Here is a 25343-nt window from a genome sequence, read left to right as displayed (position 1 = left end):
TTCTTTAATTTATACTAGAAAAAGCTAGATACCTTATAGAGACGTGTAGGATGTCTTGGGGATGAAAGAAATGATAAGCCACGATTTATATTTTTTGCAACGTATAATTAATAAAGTTTACAAATGTAGTGCAATTAAACTGTTCCATTCTTAAATAAGTACATTGATAATTTGTTTACGTTACTGCTTCTAATTGTTGGGTTTCGCTTTGGCGGAATTCCTGGTGCACTCCAATGAAAATATATCACTTGTGAGTGTATGCGATTTTTGTATGTGCACGCGTACGCGCGCTCGCGCGAGTGTATGTGTACGTGTGTCTGTGTTTTTGTATTATATGTATAACATTCTTCGAAGGAAAGAAGGTGAAACAAAGGAACAGGAGAAAGAAAAAACGAAAACAACTTTAGTTGTGTTCCTTGTATACGAAGGTTTGTCTATACATACAATATATGTATACGTATATACATACAGGATATGTATACATATATGTATACATATCTCGATACGCATACCTCTTTTGTTTGCATAATAAGGTTGAAAAAGATTTAATGCGACGAAGGTCCTGCGTCGATTAGGTAGATGGTATTAGGAACAAATTTTCGCCCCGGGTGGCTAAACACGTGTTCGAAAATAATTTATTTACAGTCTTCCCATTTGTTTTCAAACTAAATTACCTCTTACCTCATATACTGTATGCAACATTTAACAACTTCGATATGTACAAAATGGTACATTGATTTTCCTGACCATTATTTCGTAGATTATCGAAATAACGAAACTATCATCGGCTGGAAAATAAATTACGGACCAATAACTTCCGGGAAGAAAATGTTTAACACGTTGAACACCTGAATTTTGTTTCATTCGTATTTTCAGTGTTTGTTCAATCACCGGTAACCGGCGTAGTGTGTGCAACGTATTAAAAAATTCTGTTCACTGAAGAACTAGATGCGTCCACGAATATGGAAATGTAGAACCTTCGTCCACGCTTTGTCTCTCTCTCTCTCTCTCTTTCTCTCTCTCTGTGTTTTCTATCATGCACTTGCATTCTCTTTCTCTCTTTCTCCCTCTCATTACATCTCGCTCTCTCCTGCGCGCATTATTCAGAGTAAGTCGGAACATTGAAAAACGATTTCAACAAGATAAGCATCGAGCTCGTTCAGACGCGAGTTTGAAACAGATCCGAGCAACAGATGTGCATACATCTCGACACATCCACTATCAGTCTTGGGATTTCCATTGAAAACTTCTTTTTAGAATCCGAAACGCCCTTGGGAATTCTTGGTCTGATCGTTCATGTTTATGGTCCGATCGAGAAGTTCGCTTTTCTTTTATATGCGCCTGTATCGCCCTGCTCGAAAAAGAAAAATAATACAAATTCGACGCAATTCTTTTGTTTACGGCAGTGAATTATTTAGCAATCGTCAGGTTGCGAGAGTGTGCGCATTTTTAAATTTGGTATCGCTAAAAAATATTTGCGTAAAAGTCTACTCAGAATCCGTCAACGGTTCGACAAAGATGTAGGGTACAACGATCTTTCGTCGAAGGCCGTTTTCATTAGTTTTCTAACAACCCGGAACGAAACGAGTTACATATATCGAGTTATTTGCAAACTTTGCGTCATATCATTAAACTTTTTCGGAGTCAATTAATTCGGAGACCGGATAAAGTTTGCGTCAAAGGTTCCCAAAATCTTCACACAATATTTCGTTGGTTGCGTTATAAATGGATAAATCGCAACCTAGCGATTACATTGATTTACTCATTTTTGTCGCTATTCCAATTCGTACGCGACAATACAGCGTATGGTTTTGCTAAGTACATATTAGGTTTGCGTTCGAGAAACTACGTACATTTCGTATGACAAATATTCGATCGAAACATTCAAGAATTTTTTCTTCGTTTAAACTTGAAATGCACGCGTTGCGCGAGGATAAAGGGAAATTCTCGATCGATCCGTCGATTAAAGGGAAACTTTGATCGGAACGGTCGTCCACACGCGCGACGAAACTAAAATATTATCGGTTCGCGTCGCTGTTTGGTTCAGGACAAGGATGGACTTGTTGTAAACAAACAACAACGAATTTATTTACGACGCGTCGCGTGCTCTCTCATTGGTCCATTTCGCTACGAGCAGGAGCCGTTTGCGTTACTTGTCTGTTGCGCTCGCTCGCTCGCTATTTCTTACTTGTGTGTACGGAAGTGTGCTTGTCTGAGTTTGAGCATGAAACTACCAGCACTGAAGTATGCTAGCATTATAATACTGAGTTTGTTCGATTAGATTTTTTCTTCTAATGAATTGAACTTGAAGAGAATTAATAAAAAACTGTAAAGGACAGGAGGACGTTCTCGTTTTTCGAGTAACCACGATTTCACGTCACTTACAAAAGGTTCATCCTCATTTTGAACAATCTAACGAACGCTAATCTATTGTTTTCTTTCTATTCTGATTGGTCGGAGGATCATTTTCTATTTCAATGGATGATTTTATAAAAAGTATAAGTTTACTTTCGACGCAACAAATTATTGATCCCAAGACAGCGTTTTTAGTTTTCTTTTTTCCTTTCTTCACTTTCTCTCTCTCTTTCTCTCGCTCTCTCTCTCTCGCTCTCGCTCTCGCTCTCTCTCTCTCTCTCTCTCTCTCTCTCTCCCTTTCTCTCACTTTCTTTTTTTGTTCTTTTTGGTTTTTCTCCTCCGAAGTGGCTCGTCGTCCCAGCATTTCTACAAAACTATACGATTTATCGAGTAAATATTTATACGTTCCGAAAACGTTTTACCATTAAACTTAGTTCGCTAACTCACTAATCAAATGTATCATACAATCACTAAATTATTGCTTTGTCGTACCTTGTATCACACTAATCTAAACCCTATTCTTGTTTTTTTTTTCATTTTGTTTGTTACCTCGCGTTCTATCCGTGTTTTTCTCGGTTCCCATTCGTATTCTCTCGTATCCATTTTTCGCCCCTTTACCGAGAGTCAGATTTTACACGACGATCATGGTTGATTCGTTCGCAGGCGTGCGATAAAGACAATGGAAACCGAAATCGTGCGAATTCGTTACCGATTACGCCAGCGCACATGCGCTGTCTCTGTTATTTTCATTTCTAACACAACGATAACGATTCATTAATTATACGCATCGTTTTCGTCTCGCATGTACACTTGCGTAGCTGTCGACGCTTCTGCCGGTAAGATGCGACGATAATTTTGACCCTAGGTAATATCGCGTTCGATAATTTTAGTTGAATTTGTCGAATTCCAATGGAGATTTTCGCAAACGAACGTTGCCGACTATAATCGTTTCGTCGCTCGCAACTTCGACGATGTCGGTTTCCGCTGCCTGATTCGTGTATTTCTTTAGCCATTTCTCGATCTTTGGTTGGCTTGTTCGCTCGATCGTGTTGTGTAATACTCGTGTATCTGTATGTGCATGTGAAACGACTCTTAATGGGCGGTAATTAGCGATGGGATCGACGGTACATTGAATCATTCGCGAATACGGCGGAGAGAAGAAAACCCGTACCAACGAGTTTGCTACAATAGAAACATATCGCGATCCTTTGCTTTGCAAAACTAAACCCATCTATTCTGCTCTTTCGAATTAGAATACTCATCTTCTGCTTCCCAAACGAAGCGAATGTTATCGGAAGAATCAAAATAATCCGTGCTTTATTGCTACTTACAGAAAATTATTGAATCAACCGGCGTTCAATATTTTTGTTAGCTTCGGTGTTCGATAAATTGGCAACTACCAGCACTCGACGCTAAAACTAATATCTTGCGAGGTTACAGCCCCGGTCTCTGCACCCTGCGCTGCGACTAGCAAAAATAACAATAAAGCTTTCTCTTTTCGTGTCCACTGTTATCGAGTTTTATCGAATCGACCGACATCATCCGGCTCGATCCCATCGCTAGGCGGTAATGTAAGTTAAGCGCAGGTTCCATATTTATTGACTCTGCATGTGACTTGAGCGGAATCCAAATTATCGTACGGCATCGTGCCGTGCCGTGCCTTGCCTTGCCTTGCCTTGCCTTGCCTGCCTTGCCTTGCCGTGGACCGCGCTCTAATTAATTTCGTAATTGAATTCATTAATGGATAACCTATTTCTTATGCGGCGCCTACGAGTTATCCGCTTAATTAGCCAACGGATAATTCATATTTTACGCCCCCTTTCGCCATCGCGAAATCATTCCGCCGCGCCACGGTGTACACGTATTTAGACAGCCTCGAGCGATTCGCGTGCTCGATCGACGATCATTGCAAAAATTATGGTGCCCCGTTTGGATCGTCTGCCGTTTCTCGCTCGGGCGTACTTGCCAGATTGTTCTCGAAATTACGAGTCCTTCTTCTCAGAGTGAAATCGCAATTTCATCCAGCGTTTCAAAGGCATCGTCGAACGTCCAACGTCCAACGTCCAACATTCGACTACTCGATTCTTTGCGATTAATTTGAACCGTGCGTTCCATGGCTGGGAGCGACGGGACAGACGATCGATAGATCTAGACAAGGTGATTGTAAAATTGCTGAAAAAATTCAACAACAACTTTTTTTAGAAGAGCTAAACGTTGCTGCCTGTAAAAACTGGTACATGTACCGTTAATCGGCACGCTTCTTCGTCTCCGTTACTTAACATTTCGTCCAAGATATTTCAAAAGATATCCGACTTTGATGCCAAGCGTAGTATTCGATTCGCGTATTTGTATATCGTGTGGTTTCGCTCGCTTCGATTTAGCTCGATCGAGGTCGACGATCCTCGAAGCTGTCCGAACGTCACGGTTCAGCAAAATCTGTAAAAAGTTGGCTCTAAAATTGCTAGACCGCTAGACGAACGTCTCGATTATCGATTATACGTAGTAGAAAAGGAGTCGAGTTCGAACTCGAACGGATACAGGACATATATCCTGACGACGATCTGGGGACCGATTAGATGCGGTCGCGCGGCCGGCTAGGCGTCTGTGCGGACACTCGACTAACATACACGTACATATCCATATACAATATCTCGGGGTGTCTGTCTAATAAATAAACTAATTACATTTACGTGGACAATCTCTGTCTCGTTGTTCGTTGTTCTTTTTACCGTGTTCTCAAAACTGTACAGCAGCAAGCTCGTCACCCCGTTCCACTCGTTAACGCTTGCACCCTTTCTTTCGTTTCTAGCGTTTTCCATGTTTCCCACGTCTCCCACGTCTCCCGTTCCTCCCCTCTTCGGCTCCATGCCTCTTTATTGACAATACGTTTCGTATCACCGCGTAAGCGACAATTAATCGTTACGTTAAACTTACCGCTGCTTCGGCGTAGTAACGTTTAAGTACTTTGGTCCTCTGTAGAGTCTTTTCATTTTTGCTTTAATACTTAATTATGCGACCGGTCGAAATGGCGGGCGCCGCGGCGGTCCCTTACGGCGGCGGTCCCTTACGGCGGCGGTCCCTTACGGCGGCGGCCACGGGCGAGCTACTCGCGTGCCGCGGTACTGCCTCGAACAACAATCGTTTCGACTTTGAAATTATTTTCGAGACACGTCTCGTGTCGTGTCGCGTCCATCGGTCGAGGATTACACACGGTGGCTGCGAGTCGACCGATTCACCGATTCACCGATTCACCGATTTATTGATCGACTTGTTGCGAGAGGCAGTAGAGCGGTTCTCGTCACGCGCTCTTTCGGTGTGCGAGCTCGCGGCTCGCGGCTCCTGTTACGCTTATTCTTTAATTAACTGTACAGCTAGGAGGTGTCTCTCCGTCGGCGTTGAGTATAATCGAGCTCGTGCATCGGGGAGAGGATGATTTCATCTAATAGAAAAATTTCGTTCGAGCGCGGATTCGCGACGGTAACGACGAGTACGACGAGAATCCGAGCGGTCACTGCTTGAGAGATACAACGACGGTGCCGTTGTATCGGTAACCGTGGGCACCGGTCAACGATAACGGCAAACGGCAAACGGCAAACGGTAGGTAAAGATAAAGACGAGGATAACGGTAACGTAATTGCGATTAGAAACTCGCTTCCCGCTCGCGAAGCTCTCGCCTTGTGGACGAATCAAGTTGCGCCGATGGACGATCGACCGACCAGCGAAATTCGTTCCGCCTTTCCGGCGAGCTTCCTTCGGTTTTACAGGGTGTTTGCGTTTCGTCTATGCGAGCTCGTTAAGCCGCTGCCTCGCGAGCGACAGTCTCGAGTTCGCGAAGAAACTCGATTGGACAATTCGAAACTTCAAATATCGAGTCTCCGTCGAATGCCGTCCCTCAAATTTTCATTTCCTACGTTTTGAAATTCAATGTGAAAAGTTGGAATGAGCTCGGCCGATCGTCGTACTCGAGATATTTCCGTACGAATCCGAAGAGAAATGGTCTTTCCTATAGCCGGCAGCAGCAGCAGCTTTTCTCGGACCGAGAAACGTTCGAGGCACGATCTGGAGCTGGGGCCTGCCACTGGATCGTTTCTTTAGTGGCTATCTAAAAAATAGTGTGGGCCCGTTCGCTACCGCCTAGCTCGTTATTACTGTTATTATTATTATTATTAATATTATTATTATTAGCATTAGTATTAGCATTAGTATTATGCACTTTTTCCTCTCCCCTTTTTCTCCCGTCCCGTTCACTTCTGGCTTCATCGAGTACAATACGGCGAATCTACGTACATGGTGTAGGTCTAGGTCTAGGTCTAGGTCTAGGTCTAGGTAGGTTCCGGATTACGGGTACTCGGTTCTGCGGCTCGCGTTCCTGCGCGCGCTCGCTCGCTCGCTCGCTCGCTCGGCGAATTCGTTTCGCGCAGCTTCTTTCGTCCGTTTTCGAAATTCTGCTCCATAAATATTAGAACGTTCGCGGCGATACAAAGGGCGCGCGAGTCGAGCCGAATAACTCTCAGTACCCTAGAGACAATCTCCTGCGCCGAGTACATTGAACGAGACGATCGAACATTTTCTAAACATTTTCTAGATTATATAGAATGACGTAGATTGTAATTTGTAGATCCCAGATCGTAGACGACGACTCTCGCCGCATGAACCGAATCGATGGTTCTACTATTTATGGACGCTTGGAGAGCGAACCTCGCGGTTAGGCGGCTGGAATCTGTTTCGAAGATGGCGGAGGAGCGCGCGTATCGAGTCAGCGCGTGTCCGAGCAACGAATCGATCCGATTTCATTTTCTACGATCCCTACGAGGCTCATCGGACGATTGTTTAAACGTTTTCGGTCTAGCACGCGGTTGCACCGTTTCTCTCTTTCCTTCTTTCTTTCTTTCTCTCTCTCTCTTCTCCTCCGGAAGACTCGCGCGGCGGATCCTCGAGGGCCGAGCGAGCGGATCAAAATGGCGTCGCCGACAATACCGGGCCCCGAGTCGAGTCGCTTTCGAAATTATCTTCCGTTAGTTTTCTTGTACTATTTAGTTGCTTTAATTATCTAATAGAATATTCCGTTTTCGATCGTTTGCTACTATACACCGGTTAAAAATCGGATCGTTGGCCGTTCAGTTGTCTGTCCGCTGTTTTCCGAATATTATTGACTACCGTTACGAGAGGTTAACTCTATTTAATTAATAGATTCGATTGACTGTCGAGTATCGTAATATACTTATGAAGACGAGACTGGTATCTGCGAATACTATCGAGCCTGCTAAAATTTGCGAACTGGTTTTAGTGGGCGCTCTCTCGCTGGCGTAACAAACGATGGGCGATCTTGCAATCCGCGATCCGCGATCCGCGAAAATCGAGCACGAATCTAATCGAATCTCACAGCGGAACATTGTGGTCTCCCCCCCCCCCCTCTCTCTCTCTCTCTCTTCCTCGTTCCTTTCTTCTTCTTCTTCTTCTCGGTCAGAATCAGACTCGCTTAACTTAAATTCAGACGAACGGAGAACGATTTACCGCTATGAATCCTACTTACAATCACAAATCATCTTATTGCTCGAATTTTTCTTCTCTCCTCTCGAATTCGTTCGGTGAAAAACATAGAAAAATAATGGAATATATTTACAAGTCAACAGTCTCTTTTTAATCTAGGTTTCCGAAGCGAACGCGGGGGCGTTAGGCAAGTCTACTTCTGACGTTGCGATGCGACCAGCCTGCCGGTGGCACCCGTCGATCAAAAACCGTGCACGCGTTCTCGTTACAGGCTCGAATCCTCGGAAATTGTTCCGCAATTTCCCCGATTTCTGCTCGCCCGCGGCGTCTCTTTCCTCTCGATACCGTGCTGCTGAACAACCACTTCCGTACTTTTGCATCGACAAGGTCGAGTCGTTGCGAGCACGCGACGAGAACCGCGTCGTTGGTGCAAAAGTATTTTCGCAAAGTTCTCACGCTGTTCTTGGAACACCGCGTGGACCGTGGAAGCGGCGGTATACAAACCGCGCGATCGATGCGGTTTTTCGAAACGCGCATCGCTGCTAGCGGGTCAACCCTCGCACCGCGCCCATCTAATTCCTAAGATTACGCGAAGCGAAACAACTTATCGACTCTCGTCCATCCTTCCTTTCGATTTCACACATTTTTCGCGAGCGCTCGCAACAGTCTGTCATCCACGCGAATAATTCTCTGTTCGTCAAAGCGTTGGTACATATTCGAGGCGTCGAACGATCATACAAAATCGATCGAATAGATTTTCATTGGCCGATTCGTCTATAAAATTACACGGACAGGGTTGCCGCATCCTGAGAATTTCCTCGAGGGTAAAGCTATTCGTGCAGTATTCTCCACATTTTCCTCAATATGTATATCGTTTGGCCGTGACGCTCGATTCGATACCGATGCACGAAGCGATCGAAGGTCGAAATACTGGAAACGAGGGCTGGACGAGGGTCGTATCCGAGGTCGTACAAAAAGAAGGACTATAAAAATTGATCCGAAAGAGCGAAACGTGCCGCGAGGGTTGAGAAAACGCGCGCAGACGGTGAAACGTTCGATCGGCGATCGACGCGACGATCGACGAAGCGAAAGGACACAGACGGTCCCGTACAACCGAGGATCGCTCGAGACTTAAAGCTAAACGCCAGGGTGCCAAGACTCGGTACGATCAAGCATATCGCCCCTATCGTATAATCGTCGCCGTGAAAACTTCTCGTACCAAAATATCTCTGCGTGTCGTGTATACAAAAGCGCGTCCCGCCTCCCCCGTTAATCGTTCCGTCTCCTATTCTTTTCGCCCGCTTTACGAGAAATCAAAAGGGGATCGCGCGCAAAAGAAACTCGGCTTCCATCCGGTGTCTACGCATCTACGCGTGCTCGGTGCTCTACGGTCTATTCCGTACGCCTTACACTCTACGCACTACGCTCTACGCTCTACGCTCTACGTCCTACGCCCCGCGTTAAACGCGGGCGGGGGGGGGGGGGGGGGGGGGGAGTGGGGGCAAACCCAGAGAACCCAGAGAACCCAGTGATAAGAAGATGCAAAATTTGTAGCGCGCGGAGTCGATTTCTCTCCAAATATTTTCCGGCATTCCCTTCGTAGCTGACGCTCGACGTCAGAAATCGACGTCGTCGTTTTTCCGACGACTCGGCTATAAATTAATATCACATTGGCAAACTCGCCGCTCTCTCCATCGACGACAAACCGGATTCGTTCCGAAATCAGTGCGCAGAAGCTGCTTCAAGCAAATCAGTTTTAGCCGAACACTCTCCCAGAGTTATTTGAAATGCCGATTGGTCAAAACTGTAGAAAGTTTGACACTTCGTCTATAATATGCAATAAATTTACGGTGCTTGCAACAAAGAATCGATTCGTTGAAAATTCCGTTCTGCAGAGACGCGATCGCGTCGTCGAAGAGAGAGAGAGAGAGAGAGAGAGAGAGAGAGAGAGAGAGAGAGAGAGAGAGAGAGAGAGAAGAGAGAGAGAGAGAGAAAGAGAAAGAAAGAAAGAGGATACGTAACTCGTAAAACCTCCAATAGCATTTTTAAGCACCCTGTACCCCAAAACCATGTCTCCGCGGGCAAAACGAATCATTCGATTAACTCGATCACTAGGACTAGGACTAGGACTAGAAGAGCCAAAGAACAACCGAATCGTGTCCTCGTCTAAAACTAAGTAGATATAAACGCAAACATAATCCATACGCATATGTAATAGGTATACGTATATAATATATAGGCAATCTGTATTATCGTCTAAAAGAATAAATTAAACGAAACATCAACGACTAGACGCATCGAGATCGTAACCGTAATTATAATTGTAATCGTAATAGTAATCGTAATCGTAATCGAACGATGCCCGCTGCTGGGTTCTCCGAGTAGCTGTCGAATAAAAAATTGCCGATAAGTTTTGGGGCGCGCGGGCCGCAATTGGTCGAGATCGCGTTTCGCGCGTTTAACAACGGGGAAATTACAGGAGGATGTTCTATAATTCAGGGGAGCAGAACGACCGACCCTTTCGCCACCGAATGGTCATTCCAGCGTTCAACAGGTGGTCCAGTTTACGTGAAATGCGATGAAAAGCTTCGACGCGTGCTCGGCCTGGTCGCATTGTGCGCGGAGAACGCCGACGGAACATCGGGGAAAGAACGCTGCCGGCTGGCTCCGTCGTCGTCGCGTTGTCCAAGAAATTCGGAACCGTGGCCGGGTCTTTTTCAGCCGGAACCGCTGGAATCGTCGTCGTCGTCGTCGTCGCCGTCGTCGTCGGTTCCTCTTCGCTTCGTGGTCGCCAAGTGCTTTTCATCCGAGAAACTAGGATTTTGTCAGTTTGCTGTTGAAAATAATATTAACGGATCAAGAGATCGATAGAGAAGGACCGCTCTCCGGGGCTCTCCCTCTCTCCCTCTCCCTCTCTCTCTCTCTCCTCCCCTCTCTCTCTCCTAGCTTTGGCAAATTCGAGCAGCCGCGTTTGCTCGCTCGACGATAACTCTCTACTGTGCGGTCTCGTTGCTTTAGAGTTTCACCACGACGTCGTTAGATCTTTACGAATTAATGAAAAATTGCAAGAGTTGTAAATTTCAATTAAACGATTGAAGAATCGGTTCGATCGATTCGCGTTCGCGTTCCGGCCACGGTTGGCTTCTCTGCCGCGAATCAATGTCATCGACGAATCGACGATCCCTCGATAGCATAGCATAGCATAGCATAGCATAGCATAGCATAGCATAGCATAGCATCGCATCGCATCGCATCGCATCGCATCGCATCGCATCGCATCGCATCGCATCGACTCGACAGGGCGACCCGCGCGGCGCGCGGCGGTCTGCTTCCGCGGCCCGTGGCCGTGCCGCTAATTACGAGCGTCGTTCGTTCTCCTTCTCCGTTGAAGCGGCGCGGCTCGCTTTGCCCATCTATCGATTGCTCCGAGGGGGGTTCGGCGCGGGGCGCGGGTCGTCCGTCGGCGCGGGACCTTGGGGGGCGCCGGGGGGATAGAAAAGAATGCCGTTCGCAATCGAATCGGGAACGCTTGGCGTCGGCCAGCGACGAGTCGCCTCGGGCGCGATCGATTCGAAGGAGCTCGCGTTTGTCTCCGATCGTCGCGCCACGATATTCGATCCGATCGTTCGATACCGAAATCCACCCCTCCTGTCCGCGATCGCCGCTTGCTCGGAATCGGAATCCGATGCTTTCGCGGCTCTCTCTCTCTCTGTGTTCCGCGTTCGCAACGACGCGCGTCTCGCCCCGCACTCGAGAGACTATCGAAGCACCGAAATTTCAAAGTTCTAGCTCAAATGAAATATTTCACTCGAGGGTATTTGCGGGCAAAATCGAGTTGCTGCACCTTTCTCTGGCTCAGTCATCGGGGTCGAATATGTTTTACGCGGAAGACGTCGATGCGGTTCCGCGTACATCCGCGGCCTAGATTTAACCCTCGATCCGTTTCTTGCGGCAATCTCTCTTAATTTCTCTCGAAGCCGAGCAAGATCGAGGAAAAGAATTTCTCCGAAGTGCGCGCGGACCTAGAAGTTGGAATCCATGCGAGCCCATCGAAAATTAACGCTGTCGGAAAATAGAAGAGGAGAAGGAGGAAACCGATGGATGGCTCGCGTCTTGTCGCGTTGTCGTTGCTTTCATAGTCCCCCGAGCATTTTGCAACGCGTTGCTTTCGCGAACGCGAGCGATCGCGTCGCGAACGATCCCCGGAGTAGATTCGAGATTGATCGCTTACCAAGAATGCGTTTGCTGGCTCAGAAAGGCCGAAATTTTGCTCGGTGCGGTATCCTCGTCGATGACCCTGTCGAGAGCTCTTCGACCCCTCGGGACAGTTTGCGGAAATCGCCATCGTTGTTGCAAGCTTTTTCGGAGGGAGCGGCGGAGCGGGACGAAAGGGTGGGGTGGTGGCGCGGGTGGGGGAGCGAGGAAGGGTGCGAGGGTTCGGGAACGAGACGGAAGCAGAGAAAGTTCCCATCGAAGCGGTTCCACGGGAGCCCGCGTCAGCCCCGAATCGAGCCATCGTCCTCGCCACGGTTCGCGTCGGTCCGAAAACGTTCGCTTTCCTTCCACTGGCTGGTAGACGGCCCCCCACGCGAAATCGTTCACCCAGCAGTTAGCCGTTACCTCGCCTCCGCTGCTTTCGGATCCGACGAGCTGGTGTCTCCGACTCGTCCGGTCGCTGGCTAAACAGAATTTTCCGTACAGATTATCGTTCCAGGCCGAGCTCCGAATTCTCGGGAAACTAGGAGGAAATCGCGGGCGGCCGCGCGCGCGAGATTCGCACGCATCCAGCGATACGGAAGAACGGTTTCACGGGGAGAAAGAGAGAGAGAGAGAGAGTTGGATCGATCGCCTCTCGAATCGACGAGTTTGTTTGGTCCTACGGCAGGAGACGCGGTATCCGAAAGTTGTCTCCTCTCGGCGCGTCTCGCAAGATGGGAGAGATGGGAGAGATGGGGGAGATGGGAGAGATTGGAGAGAGGAGAGCGGGGGTGCACCGGGCGGCCGAGTCTCGATCGCGAAAAATTGTGTAGCCGTAGGGGGTCGGATGCGAGGGATGGATCGACCGTCCTCTGGCAGCTCGATCGATTTACCTGTCGGTCGGTCGGTCGGTCAGCGACCGAGTCGTTGACCCGCAGCCCACGGCACCCCGGCTTAAACGGACGCGTCGACGTCGTTGCTGCTGTCGTCGTTCTCCCTCTGACAGGCGGACTCCAGGTGCTTGTTCAGGTAGGACTTGAGCGCGAACGACTTGTGACACTTGTGGCACTCGTAGTTCTTGTCCGCGGAGTGGGTCTGCATGTGGGCCCGCAGATTCGACCTGTCCGCGAACGCCTTGCCGCAGTGCGCGCACCCGTACGGCTTCTCGCCCGTGTGACTTCGCAGGTGGCCTTGCAGCAGCCACGGCCTAGAGAACATCTTCCCGCAGACCCCGCAGCTGTGCGTCAGCTTGTGCGTCAGCACGTGCATCGCGAGGGCGGGCATGCTGACATACGCCTTGCCGCAGTGGATGCACTTTTTCGCCGATTGGGAATCGATGCTGCGATGCGTCTGCTTGTGCCGCGACAGATTCGACGAGGTCGCATACTGCTTGCCTGAGAACCAAAACGATCATTTATTCGTTACGCTTCCTCTATTCTCTATTTCGCGTTCTTTCTTTCTCTCAGCTCGTGGTATCTAAGCTATGCGCGACACGACAAAAGGCGTTGTTCACGTTGAAAGCCTGAAAAACGGATGAAACGAGTTTGTCGTTTATCTAACCGAGACTCGAGCCACGAGACGGGTCGCGCGCGATTCTCGTCCGAGCAAATTCGAACATCTGTTGGGGCCGGGACAAGTGTCGAAGCTCGTACCGCACTCGCAGCAGACGTATCGTCCGATCTTGGAGGTTTCGGGCGCCTCGACCGGCTCGGCCTCCGGCGTCTTCTGGCTGTTGGCGGTCTTCTTGTTCTTGGACCTGCCGTCGGCGACCAGCAGCGTGTCGTACGTGTAGCTCGCCGGTTTCGCCTCGGCCTGCTCGATCACAGTCTGCACCTCCTTGTCCTTTTGGCTGGGCTGCGAGTTTGGGTTGTTGTTTTCGATGTCGCTGCTGCACTCGGACGTGGGCGGCGTCAACGGTGGCGTCGATTCTATCGCCGGATGATGTTGCTGCTGCTGCTGCTGCTGCTGCTGCTGCTGCTGCTGGTGTGGTTGCTGCTGCTGTTGCTGTTGCTGCTGCTGCTGCGGAGGCGGCTGCAGGGGTTGCTGGGCGACGATGGGGGTACAGGGAATGGACGGGGCGCTGTACGTCAAGAGAATCTCTTGGACCGGGGAGAGGGGGATAAAGACGCTGCCAGTCTGCTGGACTATCGTCGCGCTGGGCTCGTAAATGATGCTGGCCGTGGATGGCTGCTGCGGCTGGTGGTGGTGGTGGTGGGTGTAGACGGCCGAGTTGGCGAGGTCGATCGTGTTCACCTGGTAGATGGGCTGGTCCGGTTGGTAGACCGTCATCTCTTGGATGTCGGTCGCCGGGCTCTCGATCACGCTCTGCGGCCCGATGGCGACGCTGGGCGGCGGCAAGGGCGGCAGAGACCTCGATAGCTCCAGCAGGTCGTGGGCGGCCTCCGTCTCCGCGGGGGACCGGTCCTTGAACATCGGGGACACGTTGATCGCGTCGCAGCCGGGCCCCATCCGCGCGTCGGCCAAGCCCAGAGGCCGGCCGACGTCCTCCAGGTGGTACGGCGTGGCGGTGCTCGAGGGCGGGGACGGCTCACCGGGCGGCGGCCGGTGCCCGGCGCTCGACGAGCATTGCCGGTCCGCCAGCTGCGCCGGTCCCCGAGCCGACCCCATCGCGGGCAGGCCCATCGCGAAGGGAGCCGAGCTCGCGTCGCCGGTCCCCGCCGCCGCCGCCGCCGCCGCCGCCACCGGCGACGACGACTCCTTCGCCGCGGGCCGCGTCGCGCTGCTCCAAGAGACCTCCGTCGCCGCTTCCGTCCGCGCGGACATTGGAATCTGCTGCGCGACGTTCGTCGGGGATGGCATTCTCTCGACTTCGTTGCGGTCGCCTCGGTCGCTCGTTCTGTTCTGGCACGCATCCTGCTCGGGAGTCTTTGTTCCCGTTGGGATCGGCTCCTGCGACTGCGGGCTCAGGTATTCTGTAAGGAAAAGTGGAACGAGTGAGTATGCGACTGGCGATTCCGATAGGTGATTGGCACTCGAGGAGACGACGGGCACGAGCGATCAAGGATTAAAGGAGAAACGTCTCTGGTATTTGGAGGAGAAGCGGTCCGCCGGAACCAAGGGCGCGTGCAATTAAAATCCGTAGGACACGCGCAACGATAAAAGCGCGTCGAAACGTTCAGCCGAGAGAGAGAGAGAGAGAGAGAGAGAGAGTAATCGATTGCAAGCGACCGCTCTTGGTAATTTCGAGAAAACCGGCGCGCGGCGTGCGGCGAGAGAGAAGCCGGAGCACTATTAACTTCCACTTCCCCTTCGAAAGAAGGAGCGGTATCGATCTTCCCAGTTCACTTTATGCGTAGCAATTAAACTTTCCGCGGAGCAGTCTCCGAAGGAAACCGAGAACCCACGTGAAATTTAATAAACTCGCTCCCAGAGCCCGGGCTACGGGATAGATGGAAGCGGAAGCAGATCGGAATTTCGTTTGTAATAGAAAAAGTTTGCAGCGCGCCTTTTTTTCGTTCGATCGCGATCGGTAGCGCGGCAACGCGAGAAAGAAATCGGAGCTGGGGACTGGGGGAGAGAGAGAGAGAGAGAGAGACGAGGTTTCCCTCTTCGAAGGATCCGTGGCGATTTTGAGCCGGGCCGATTGCAACGGCGAACGCTTCTCGTCGGGAACCGAGCGATCCGTTGCGTTTCGCGGACTAATCGCGGTGGAACTCGATGGTCGCGATGCGCGTGGATCTAGAAGCGACCCAGGTTGACGCGACGCGTAAACTTCTAACGAGGCACTCTCGATTTTGCGACTTTGCTTCTTAATCGAGATTCAACGAGACCGAGCCTCGTCGTCGGCGTGTGCCAGCACGGAAGATCGTCGAAGCTCGTTGAAGCAGCGATGGCGCGGTGGCGCGGTGGCGAGGCGGCGAAGGGGAGGTTGGTTCGCGGCTGCTCGGGGACGGGATTATGACGGCAAGTATGTTGGAAACGGGGTCAAAGGGGACGAGTGGACGGCTAAGGAAAGTGTAGGAGAGCGAGCGGATATAAAATTTCACGATAACTCGGTTATGAAAGTGCGCGTTTCGTTTCAACGCTTTTCGCCTTTCGCCTTTCGCCGCCCAACGAACGGACCGCGAGCTTCCACGACTTCTCGAATCGTTCTCTCAACGATTCCCTTTCTTGTTTTTCTCCGCGTTTCCCCCCTACTATGGTATACGTCGACGCAAGCCAGCAATCTCTCCGCTGGGGAAACTCTCCCCGATTAGCGCGAACCGGTTATCAATGACTCCGCGATTCCCTCGTTACCGTCTCCTCTTCGGTCGACTTTTTGCCCGCTTTCTGCCACGATTCGCTCGAGCAGCTCGCCGCGCATTTTCCACCCTGGAATCGTTTAACCGGAGAAGCAGAAATCCGCCCTCCCCCTCTCGCCCGCTACCGCTACGTTCCACCGTGGAACCTCGGATTGGAACCTAAAATTTCGAATCGGTTTCCAAGCGTCGGAATTTTTGCCCGCGGGTCGGCTCGTCGCGTCGTCTCCATTTTGTCGAGTCTCCAGTTGGCGCGAGAAAGTTCCTCGGTTTCCTTTTGCTTTTCAAACTTTGTCTACAACCCAGAATAAAAATGTTCGAAGTCTTGCCATTTTCACAATTAAACCGACCGCTTGTTGGACTTTACAGATTTCCAGCCCTTTAAAAGGAAGGATTGCTCGCGCAATCGTTGCGCGACCGTTTAATTATCGCTCTTAACGCGACCAGGAACTCGGTGCTTCCGGTCGCTGCGAAATTCAAAGTCTGGCTACAGTTTCGTGTGCGATCGTGTCCCGGTTTCGGCGCGGGCCGGGGCGACGCGGGGCGACGCGGGGCGACGCGGGGCGACGCGGCGCCGCGCGACCATAGAAGCGTGCCCCGGCATTGTAACGAGTCTTAAGTGCGGTCGTTGCGGCTCCATTAATGTCTCCGGGCAAGTTTCGCGCGACACTTTCCCATTCACTCGATTATGAACACGAACCGTAAACCGAGCCGAACAAAACGAGGACGTCGCGCCGGAGCGAGATGCCGGCCGTCGACGCCATCCGACGACAATCGGAACAATCGATGCAGTTTTCGTTAGAAGGCGCGACTCGTTGTCGCGAATTATGCAACAGCGTCGCGTGGAATCGCGGCTCGCGATCGTTTCCGCGTCTTCCGGAGCAGGAGCAGCAGCAGCAGCAGCAGCAGCAGCAGCAGGGGCCAACGCTCCCGGACCCAACCGCCGTAGCTCGCGTTTCGCGACCCGCGTGTTTTTGGCACGAACCTGGACCCCTTGTTGCGATCGAAAAATTCGATTCAAGGCAGCGGTGCTCGGGATTCTCGAAACGTTGCCGGGGCACCGTTCCCAGATCGCCTCGCGCATTCATCTTGGACTCGATCGGCCGCGAGGGTAGACAAAAGTGGGCAATGACCGCGATAAACGACGATCTCGAGCGGAGCCTCGAGGGCGAATTCGAACGTTCGCGGTGAACTTTGTGCTCGTTGCGCGCCTAAGATGTCGCGGCGACATCGATTACACGGTATCCGGAAGAAAACAGAAGCAACGCCGACGCCCGGAGCTACGTGAAAATCGACGACGTTCTCGACCGCGTGGCGACGCCGCGAGAAGTCGTCCGCGGTGCGGTTCGACGCGTGCAGCTCGAGGAAGGCAGTTTCCGGGCGTTTAAGGAACGCGGGACCCGAGTTGGTACGCGGACGTTCGTCTCGGCCGCGGCGAGCTGGACGAAAGCCGCGACGGAAGCCGCGACGGAAGCCGCGCCGGCCGAATCAATACCGCGGGCCTTTCGAGCGAACAGCAACATTAATTGGACGTAACAGCCGCAGCCAAAATATCGATTGCCATTCTCCTTTTCGCGTTCTCGACGAAGCGACGAAGCGACGAAGCGACGACGTGCCGTCGCTCGCCGCTCGCCGCTCGCCGCTCGCCCCTAACCCCTAACCCCTAACCGCGGCCGAGGAGCACGGTTACCTCGACGCGTTTCTACTCTAGAATTCTAGATTATTCCGCGCGAGGAATGGCGCCGCCTCTAGCGTTCACGTCGATACGCGCCTCGCGGTGCCAGCCAAACGGATCGCAACTTTTCAACGAATCCAATTCGCTGGGACTGCCGAGCCTGCTGCTGCTGCTGCTGCTGCTGCTGCTGTCCTGCTGTCGCGGAACGTTCGACAAATTGTTCATTGGGTGCATTGGGCGTGCTCGAACCAAGAGTAGTTCATTCCTTTGGAGCACGGCAACTTTTCAAAGTGCGATCGTCGAGTAAAGTTCATGGAATTTTGCTCCATTCATTTTTTTTAAATTTATAATCGTAACAGAAAATAATGTTCGCAATTTCTGCATTTTATCGTTTTTTTTTCTCGATGTGGTCGAAACGTTTCAACCGATGTTTGAAAAACGAGGTTCGCCGATCTTGCGCTCGTCGACGCGCCGCCTGAACGGCAAACAGAATTAGCTGCACGTTCAACGCGTTCATATTCCCTTCTACCGAAGTAATTAATTGGAAATAGCTTCGCAGCGCCGCGGCGCCGCGGCGGTGCAGCGAATGCGGCAACGCGATAAAAGCTCCTTTAAGTTTTTAAACGGTCGAACCAATACCCCCGACGCTCTACTTAACAAGATAAGGATTAATTAAAAGCACGATATTTTGTGTCCTTTGCGTGCGTTACTTTATCCTATCTTTTTCAGATTTTTGCCACCAATGCCTACGTTGAGATCAGATTTTAATTGTCCGACAAAGATGAGAGATGTCAATTTGAATCGCGAAGATGGCGAGGTCACGGTGGTGGTTACTCGACCGTGCCCCCGCGGTTGCTTCGCAGATGACTACTTTCAAAGTATGTAGTCGCGCCGATGGCTTCGGAGAACCACGAGGAGCGTTCGAAAATTTCGAAGCGATCGCAGATGCGTCTCGTTCCATTCTAATCGTAGGCGACGACGTCGACCCTTCCTCAGACTTTGCAAACTTTTAGCGGGACTCTAAACGACGTTTTATCTTACTTGCGCAAAGTAGGATCGAACGTTTCCTCGCTAGAATTTGATGGAACGAGTAATTTAACGCTGGTTAAGGTTAGGATAGAATCGTTTCATGGAACGCATTACTTTTGCTAATTTTTCCATTGAAATCGAAACGAAAACGCGATCCTACCGAATTCTGGGAAACTCGATATTATCGCAGGAGTAGGAAAAGGGGAATTCGCGTTGCCCACGTTCGTCTTCGTCTGCGACCAGGCGTTTCAGAGACGCTGGAGATTCGAAACGATCGAGTCGTACGAATCCCAAGATCTGAAACAGGCTCGATCGAGTTTCGGCTTTTCGGCTTTTCGGCTTCTCGGCTTTCGGCGAGCGGACGAAACGCGCGTCGCCACGTTCGGGGAGCTCTGCTCTCGAGGTCTCGAGGTCTCGAGGATCGGTGGTGGCGCGTGGCGACGATCGGAGCACAGCGGATATCCGATCGACCGGGATTTGTCTCGTACCTTGAGCAACAGGGGGTGCGACGGTCCCTTCTATGGGCGAGACTGGTATCTGCATGGTGGTCGGCGATGGCGTGCTCCTGCCGCGACCCCAGCTCTCGAATCCTCTGGCAACGCTGCTGACATACTTGTTGCACAGGGCCTTCTTCACCATGTAGCATCGCGGCATCTTGGCTGCGTCGGCTGTCCCGGGCCGCTCGGTTCGAAGCAATCGCTCTCGGAAGATCACCGGAAAAGCCGAAGAAAGAGGCTAGAGTCGTCGATCGCGCGGTTCTCCCTCTCTCGGCCGGGGTTCATCGGCTCGAAGGGATGCCCAGCGTCGACGATCCGGCCAATGTCCAATGGTTTACCGATGGGACACCGGGTATACGGCGCGGACAGTTTCGGGCCGATCGTCTTTTTTTTTCGACCGTACGTTCGATCCAAAATGTCGTCCCGGTGGAGACTCCGCGGAGGCCACCAGGACCGCGACGCCGCGACGTCTCGCGCGATCCTCGATCGACGACTCAGCCGATTCTGTTCGCGCGCGGCATCCTTCTCTTCCGGGATTTCTCGAGCGAGTTCTCTCCGTAGTCGTTTGTCTTCTCTCGTCGGGGTCGAGCTAGCTCGAACCGATCCGATCTCGCGGTAGATCGTCCGGAAAGGGCCGTCGCCGTCGCCGGCGCCGGCGCTCGGCGGGGAGTCGCGGGTCCTCCTCCTCCTCCTCCTCCTCCTCCGTCGATATCGACGCGGATATCGATTCTGCTGGGGATCCTCCAGGGATCGGAAACGTCGTCGTCCCGACCTTGTAGGTTATAAGCGCGAGCCGACGCGTCGCAAGCGCCGGTATTTTAATTCTAGATGTCGTTGCACGATCGCTGAACAGGCGGATGCTATTCCCCTGTGCAGCTTCTCCCCGTGTCCTCTCCCCTCCCAGTCCCTTCCTCTCCTCCTTGCCCCTTCCTCTTCCTCTTCCTCTCTCTCTTTCTCTTTCTCTACACTCTCGGTTTCTCTCTTTCTCTCGTTCTACTTTCGTCGTCGGTGTACGCGCGGACTCGAGACTCCTATGTACACGCGCGTATATACATCTAGAGAGACGGAGCTGTGTATACGGTTTGTATTAAAATATTTTTCGGCGGAGCGTCCGGCTCGCGAATCGGCGGCTGCTTGGCAAACAGCTCCAGCTTGCTCCTTCCTTCTCTTCTTCTTCTTCTTCTTCTTGTTCCGGTTCGTCTCCTCCACGTCTTGGTTCTCTAGTTTCTGCGTTTACCTTGTTTGTAGTATTGCTTTCGTTGTATTCACGGGTGGAAGATTACGTCATGACGACCCTAAGCTAGCTAGAGTGGCCTGTGTTCCTTTCGGGATCGGTCGACCTCTCTTTCCGCGGCATCTTTGGGAGTTTCGAAACTTTCCAGTCCTACCACGGCTACGGTGTGTGTGTGTGTGTGTTTGTGTGTGTATACGTCTAGGAAATTGATATCTGTATGTACAAACGCCGGGCTCGGCTATTATTTACAGACTCCCGCGTCCGTCCGTTCGACGCGAAAAGCAGTCCTCGCGGGCGGTGATCGCGAGTCTCTGCGGTGGTTCGCGCGCGCGTCCGATCCGAGGCTGCTTCTACTCGGCCGGTCGGTCCAAGCGACGTCTCGTTCCAGCAGCGCGGCCGTCCTCCGGCACCGGGATCGTCGGGCGTGTCCTTCTCCTCATCTCGCGATCTCAGTCTCGTTTGCTCGGTCGAGCGACCGGCGCCGAGCGGCGCCAACGTTCGCTGCTCAAGCCAATGTCCCCGATGTCCCCGATTTCTCCAAAGTCGACGACGCACCGGCCGGGCACACTTGTTGAAGCTTGCAGCAGGAAGGGGGACCCCCTCTGTCCAGAGTTTAGGACAGGCCCTTAATCCCGAATCTGCGCGACGATCCTCGTCCTCATCCGCATCCTGGGGTTCAGGGTCGAGCAGCTTGGGTTCCGGTGATAAAACTGCCAGTGCCTGCGCGCATACCGTCTCATCGAGTCCCAAAGAGAAGAGTCCGCTCGGCGAGTTATCGGTGCCGGGGTCCGGATGCCGCCAGGGCTGGCCGGTTCCTTTTCGAAAAGTCGCCGGTCTCCGTCGTCGAGGTGGGCGGGTGTGCCTTTTGCGGGGACGAGCAACAAGTTGGACAACAGGTCCGCGATGTTTGTGTATCCGTAGGTGCGCGCTGTCGCCTTACGCGCGTTCGCCGATCGCGTATTACGCCCTCCCCCCTTTCTGGGTCCTCTTCGGGGGCGTCTTGCGGCGTCCTCCGCCGCACCTGCACCCCCCTGCTTTTCGGGGTTCGTCGCGAGGGAAGGGGGTCTGGCGAGGAGAGCGTGGAGAGCGTGGAGAGCGTGGAGAGCGAGGAGAGCGAGGAGAACCCTGCCGATAGGACGTAGTGTGCCGCGGCGCGCGAGGAGGCTACAACCCTGCCCTCGTGCGGCTGTTCCTCGGCCTCCGACAGCCCGAGGCTCGACCGATGCTTCTCTCCGCGTTTCTATTTTGCCCCCTGCTTTCGTTCCCTCGTCGTTCCTCCGGCGTTTCCTCGACGGTAAAATCCCCCGTGGATTGATCCGAACTCGTCGCACTTGGTCGCACCACTGCTCGCGGAACTCGCGGTTAGAGATCCTATCTCTGTTGCGCACTGCACGCGCGCGACGGCGACGGCGACGGCGACGGCGACAGCGACGACGACGACGACAACTTCGAGCACCGAACACCAAACACCCAACACCACCGAACACGGAGCACGGAGCAAACACCGAACGAGCACAGCACACGACGAGTGCAAACGACGGGACGCGAACGACGGGATCGCTCGGTTACCGGCAGCCGGAGTTGCTTCGCAAGCGGACCGATCGGACGAGGCGAGCGAGCCGGACGAGCTGGACGAGCGGACGCGAGACGTCTACAAGGACGAAGATCGAAGATGAAGATGTACCACCTGTGGGCGCAGAAGCAACAATTGTCCGCCGTGTATCGCGGTAGAGGGTAGCCCGACTACATGGCTCGTACCGGGTGTGGCTGGGGTGCAACTGGCAATGCAGCGTCGTCGACCAGCGTCGCCCAGCGTCCTGGGCGCCTGCGTCCTTTCCTCCTCGCTTCGTGCAGCTCCTCTTCCGATTTCCCTCCCCGAACTGCTGCCTGCACGGGTCTCTCTCTCCCTCTCCCTCTCCCCCTCTCTCTCTCTCTCTCTCTCCGTCTCACCCTCCGCGACACCTCTTCCACCCTCGCGAACGCGACCTCTCTCTCTCTCTCGCTCTCCCCCTTTCTGCTCGTGCTTTCGCACCCCTCCCGTGGTTGCTCGGTGCGCCACCCCCGACCGCCGCTGCCGCTGCCGCCGCCGCCTCCCTTTCTCTCCGTTCACCCTCGCTCTCTCTTCGGACGGTCGCGCGAGGGGTTGAAACGAGCGCAGGAACGAGGAAGCCGAGCAAGAGGGTGAATCGAATCGCCAGGGGAAAACCCTTGCCGCGACGCCGATGTGGCTCTTGCCCATCGATTTTGTACGAGTTCGGGGCCGGAGCAACACCTGTTACCCCGTCGGATGGAACAGAGTCAGAGATGGGGGTCGAGGGAACTCCGCGAGAGGAGGCGCAGGGGCGAGAGGGTGCAGCAGAGAGAGCTATGAACCACCGGCGCGGCTAGGCGAGGCAAGGCGAGGCAAGGCGAGGCGAGGCGAGGCACGGCGAGGCGGGGGATGGTTGAGAGGTTTCTGTTTCTGGTGGGACGCTAGGCGGCAGAGGGAGGCAACTCTGCGGACAGAGGCTGACGATGCTTCGGGAGAGCTCGAGAGAGACGGTTCTACGGGGATGACGAGCGAGGGCAGGAGATGCAGCACCGACAACGGAGACGGAGGGTTGAGGTTGAGTGGTGGTTGAGGGTGGCGATGCAGGATGAACGAAACCGAGGTGAGAATGTGCGCCCGAGAGAGACGGAGGATTGCGGAGGAGGTCGAAAGAGAGAGAGAGAGAGAGAGAGAAGACAGCGGCGGGCAAATAGCGACGTCGAGGAAACGCCGACGCCAATCGATAGCACCGACCCCGGCGTCGCTTCGCGTCGCGCCGCGCCGCGCGGAGCCGCGCGGAGCCGTGTTCGCTAGCAGGGCTCTGCGATAGCGCATCGCTCGTGTTGCTCTCTCTCTCTCTCTCTCTCTCCTCCCTCTGTCTCCCTCTCGCTTCCTCCCCCCTCCGGAGCCCCTGCCCGACCGACGACTCTGTTGCAGGCCTCTTTTTCCCCTTTTTTGCCTCTTTCTCACCCTCAATCAAGGCTTCTTCCTTTTTGCTTGCAAATCCGCCCTCTTTCTTACACCCGTATCATTGCTCTTCCGCTGGAATCCTTTCTTTTTCTAGGAGTATGTCTCTCTATCTCGCTTTCTACTCATCCACGTATCTAGGATCGTCTCCCTTCCCCGACTTCCATTCCGCGTCTCTCCGTTCGAGCTTTTATTCGGCTAGGTGTCTCTCCTTTTTCTCATCCTTGATGGCGTTTTTGTCTCGTCCGCGTTACAACGGCAGCTACGGCCCTCTCCGTCCAGCCTGCGCCACGTGCTCCGCGTGCGAGCGAGACACCAACCAACCAAGATCTCTCACCGACGGTTTCTACGCGCACCTTATAATCTCGTGGGGCGAGATCGGTAACGCGTCGCGAGTTGTAAACGCTAGCTGGACGAGAGAAACAAAAGTTCACGCCGCGGAGAGTCGTTCTCCCGGTTCGAGGATCAGGCAAGGAAACAACCTTTCCCGTTCATTTGGAATTCGTGGACCGGCATCTTTAACAAGCTTTTATGGTCGCGGTGCTTTTCGTTCTCGCAATTTCCGTAACTCGATTAGGGTCGGAGGACTGAAACCGTATATAGGGCGTATAGGGTTGGAATCGTTCGAACGCGTTTGCTATTATTTATGTCGTGGAACGACTTTTCGAAGTAATCCCTTTGTCCCTTTGCTCGTCGAGTTGTCAAAAGAAAATCATCGAAAGAAAAGAAAAGAAAAGAAATTTCGACGGCAAACGTCTCACTCATTTTCTTCCGAAACTGGAATCGCAAAGACTGTTTACTTTTTCTACCGCCTCTTTGCCCAGCCGCAAAGCACGAGATCGTCGCGGGGGGTTTCTTTTGTCGTCCAATTAACGAGCAAGTTGATATTCCTTCCAGATATACTCTCGCCACCGATTCATGTCGAAGGATCGTTTCTTCTTGGGTTTTTTTGCTCCGCTTCGTTCGGAGGGGACGGCGGCGGATCGTTCTTCGAGGATTTCGAGCCCTCTGTCGGCAGTAGTTCCGGGACTCGGCGGACCTTGGGGGTTGATGGCTCGTGTCGTGACCGTAATCTGCAATTAATCATTGATTTTATGCAACGGAGACGGAATTACGGTTATTTCCATGTACAAGGGGCTAATTAGCGGTGTAATAACTATTAATTCCGTGGAAATCATGGTTGTTCGAGTTGGCCGATGGTCGGGAGGAAAGTTTGCCGGAGCACTTTTTCGCGTCGAGATCGGTGATAAAGTAGGGAAGCCGGCTCGCGGTAATAGTATTCTTCGGACTGCGGTATTAACGCTTCGAATAACTTTGAATCGTCGGTTTCCAACAGTCCCTCGCAACATTCTGCCCCCCGAACCTTCTCCTACGAGACGTCGAAATTTTCGTTCCACGGTTCGTTTAAATACTTTCGATCGCCAATTCTATTGCCATAATCGTATCGATATCGATCGAATTTATTGTTCGATAGGTTTAAAATTCTGGCGCGGTCTACGCGCAACCGTATCTTCGAAGCCGTTCGCGACCTCGGTCATCGGCTGACAACGACGCTTTCTAATTCCTCCCGTGAAAGGTTAACGCGATCGAACCCCCATCGACGCTCGATGTA

At 52.5% G+C, this 25343-nt stretch overlaps 1 protein-coding gene across 4 annotated transcripts; it reads right to left on the bottom strand.

Annotated features, from left to right (window-relative positions):
• Window positions 1-122: 122 nt before the first annotated feature.
• Window positions 123-22602, bottom strand: LOC144473818 (uncharacterized). Of its 4 annotated transcripts, none has more exons than XM_078188055.1 (5): window positions 19494-22602; window positions 13695-14975; window positions 12936-13436; window positions 12077-12524; window positions 123-10678 (listed from the first exon to the last, which is right to left on the bottom strand). In XM_078188055.1, the coding sequence occupies exons 1-3, from the start codon at window positions 19657-19659 to the stop codon at window positions 12997-12999; spliced, it is 1887 nt and encodes a 628-aa protein (XP_078044181.1). In that variant the 5' UTR covers window positions 19660-22602; the 3' UTR covers window positions 123-10678; window positions 12077-12524; window positions 12936-12996. The 4 variants fall into 4 exon arrangements, with proteins under 4 accessions (XP_078044181.1, XP_078044182.1, XP_078044183.1 ...); XM_078188056.1 differs by having other exon boundaries at window positions 12077-12520; XM_078188057.1 differs by lacking the exon at window positions 12077-12524.
• Between the last annotated feature and the right edge of the window lie 2741 nt (window positions 22603-25343).

Source organism: Augochlora pura, chromosome 7 (genome assembly GCF_028453695.1).
Source record: "Augochlora pura isolate Apur16 chromosome 7, APUR_v2.2.1, whole genome shotgun sequence".
NCBI classification, from domain to species: Eukaryota; Metazoa; Arthropoda; class Insecta; order Hymenoptera; family Halictidae; genus Augochlora; species Augochlora pura.
Note: the sequence above shows the minus strand (reverse complement) of the source record. Positions and strands in the feature narration are given on the sequence as shown.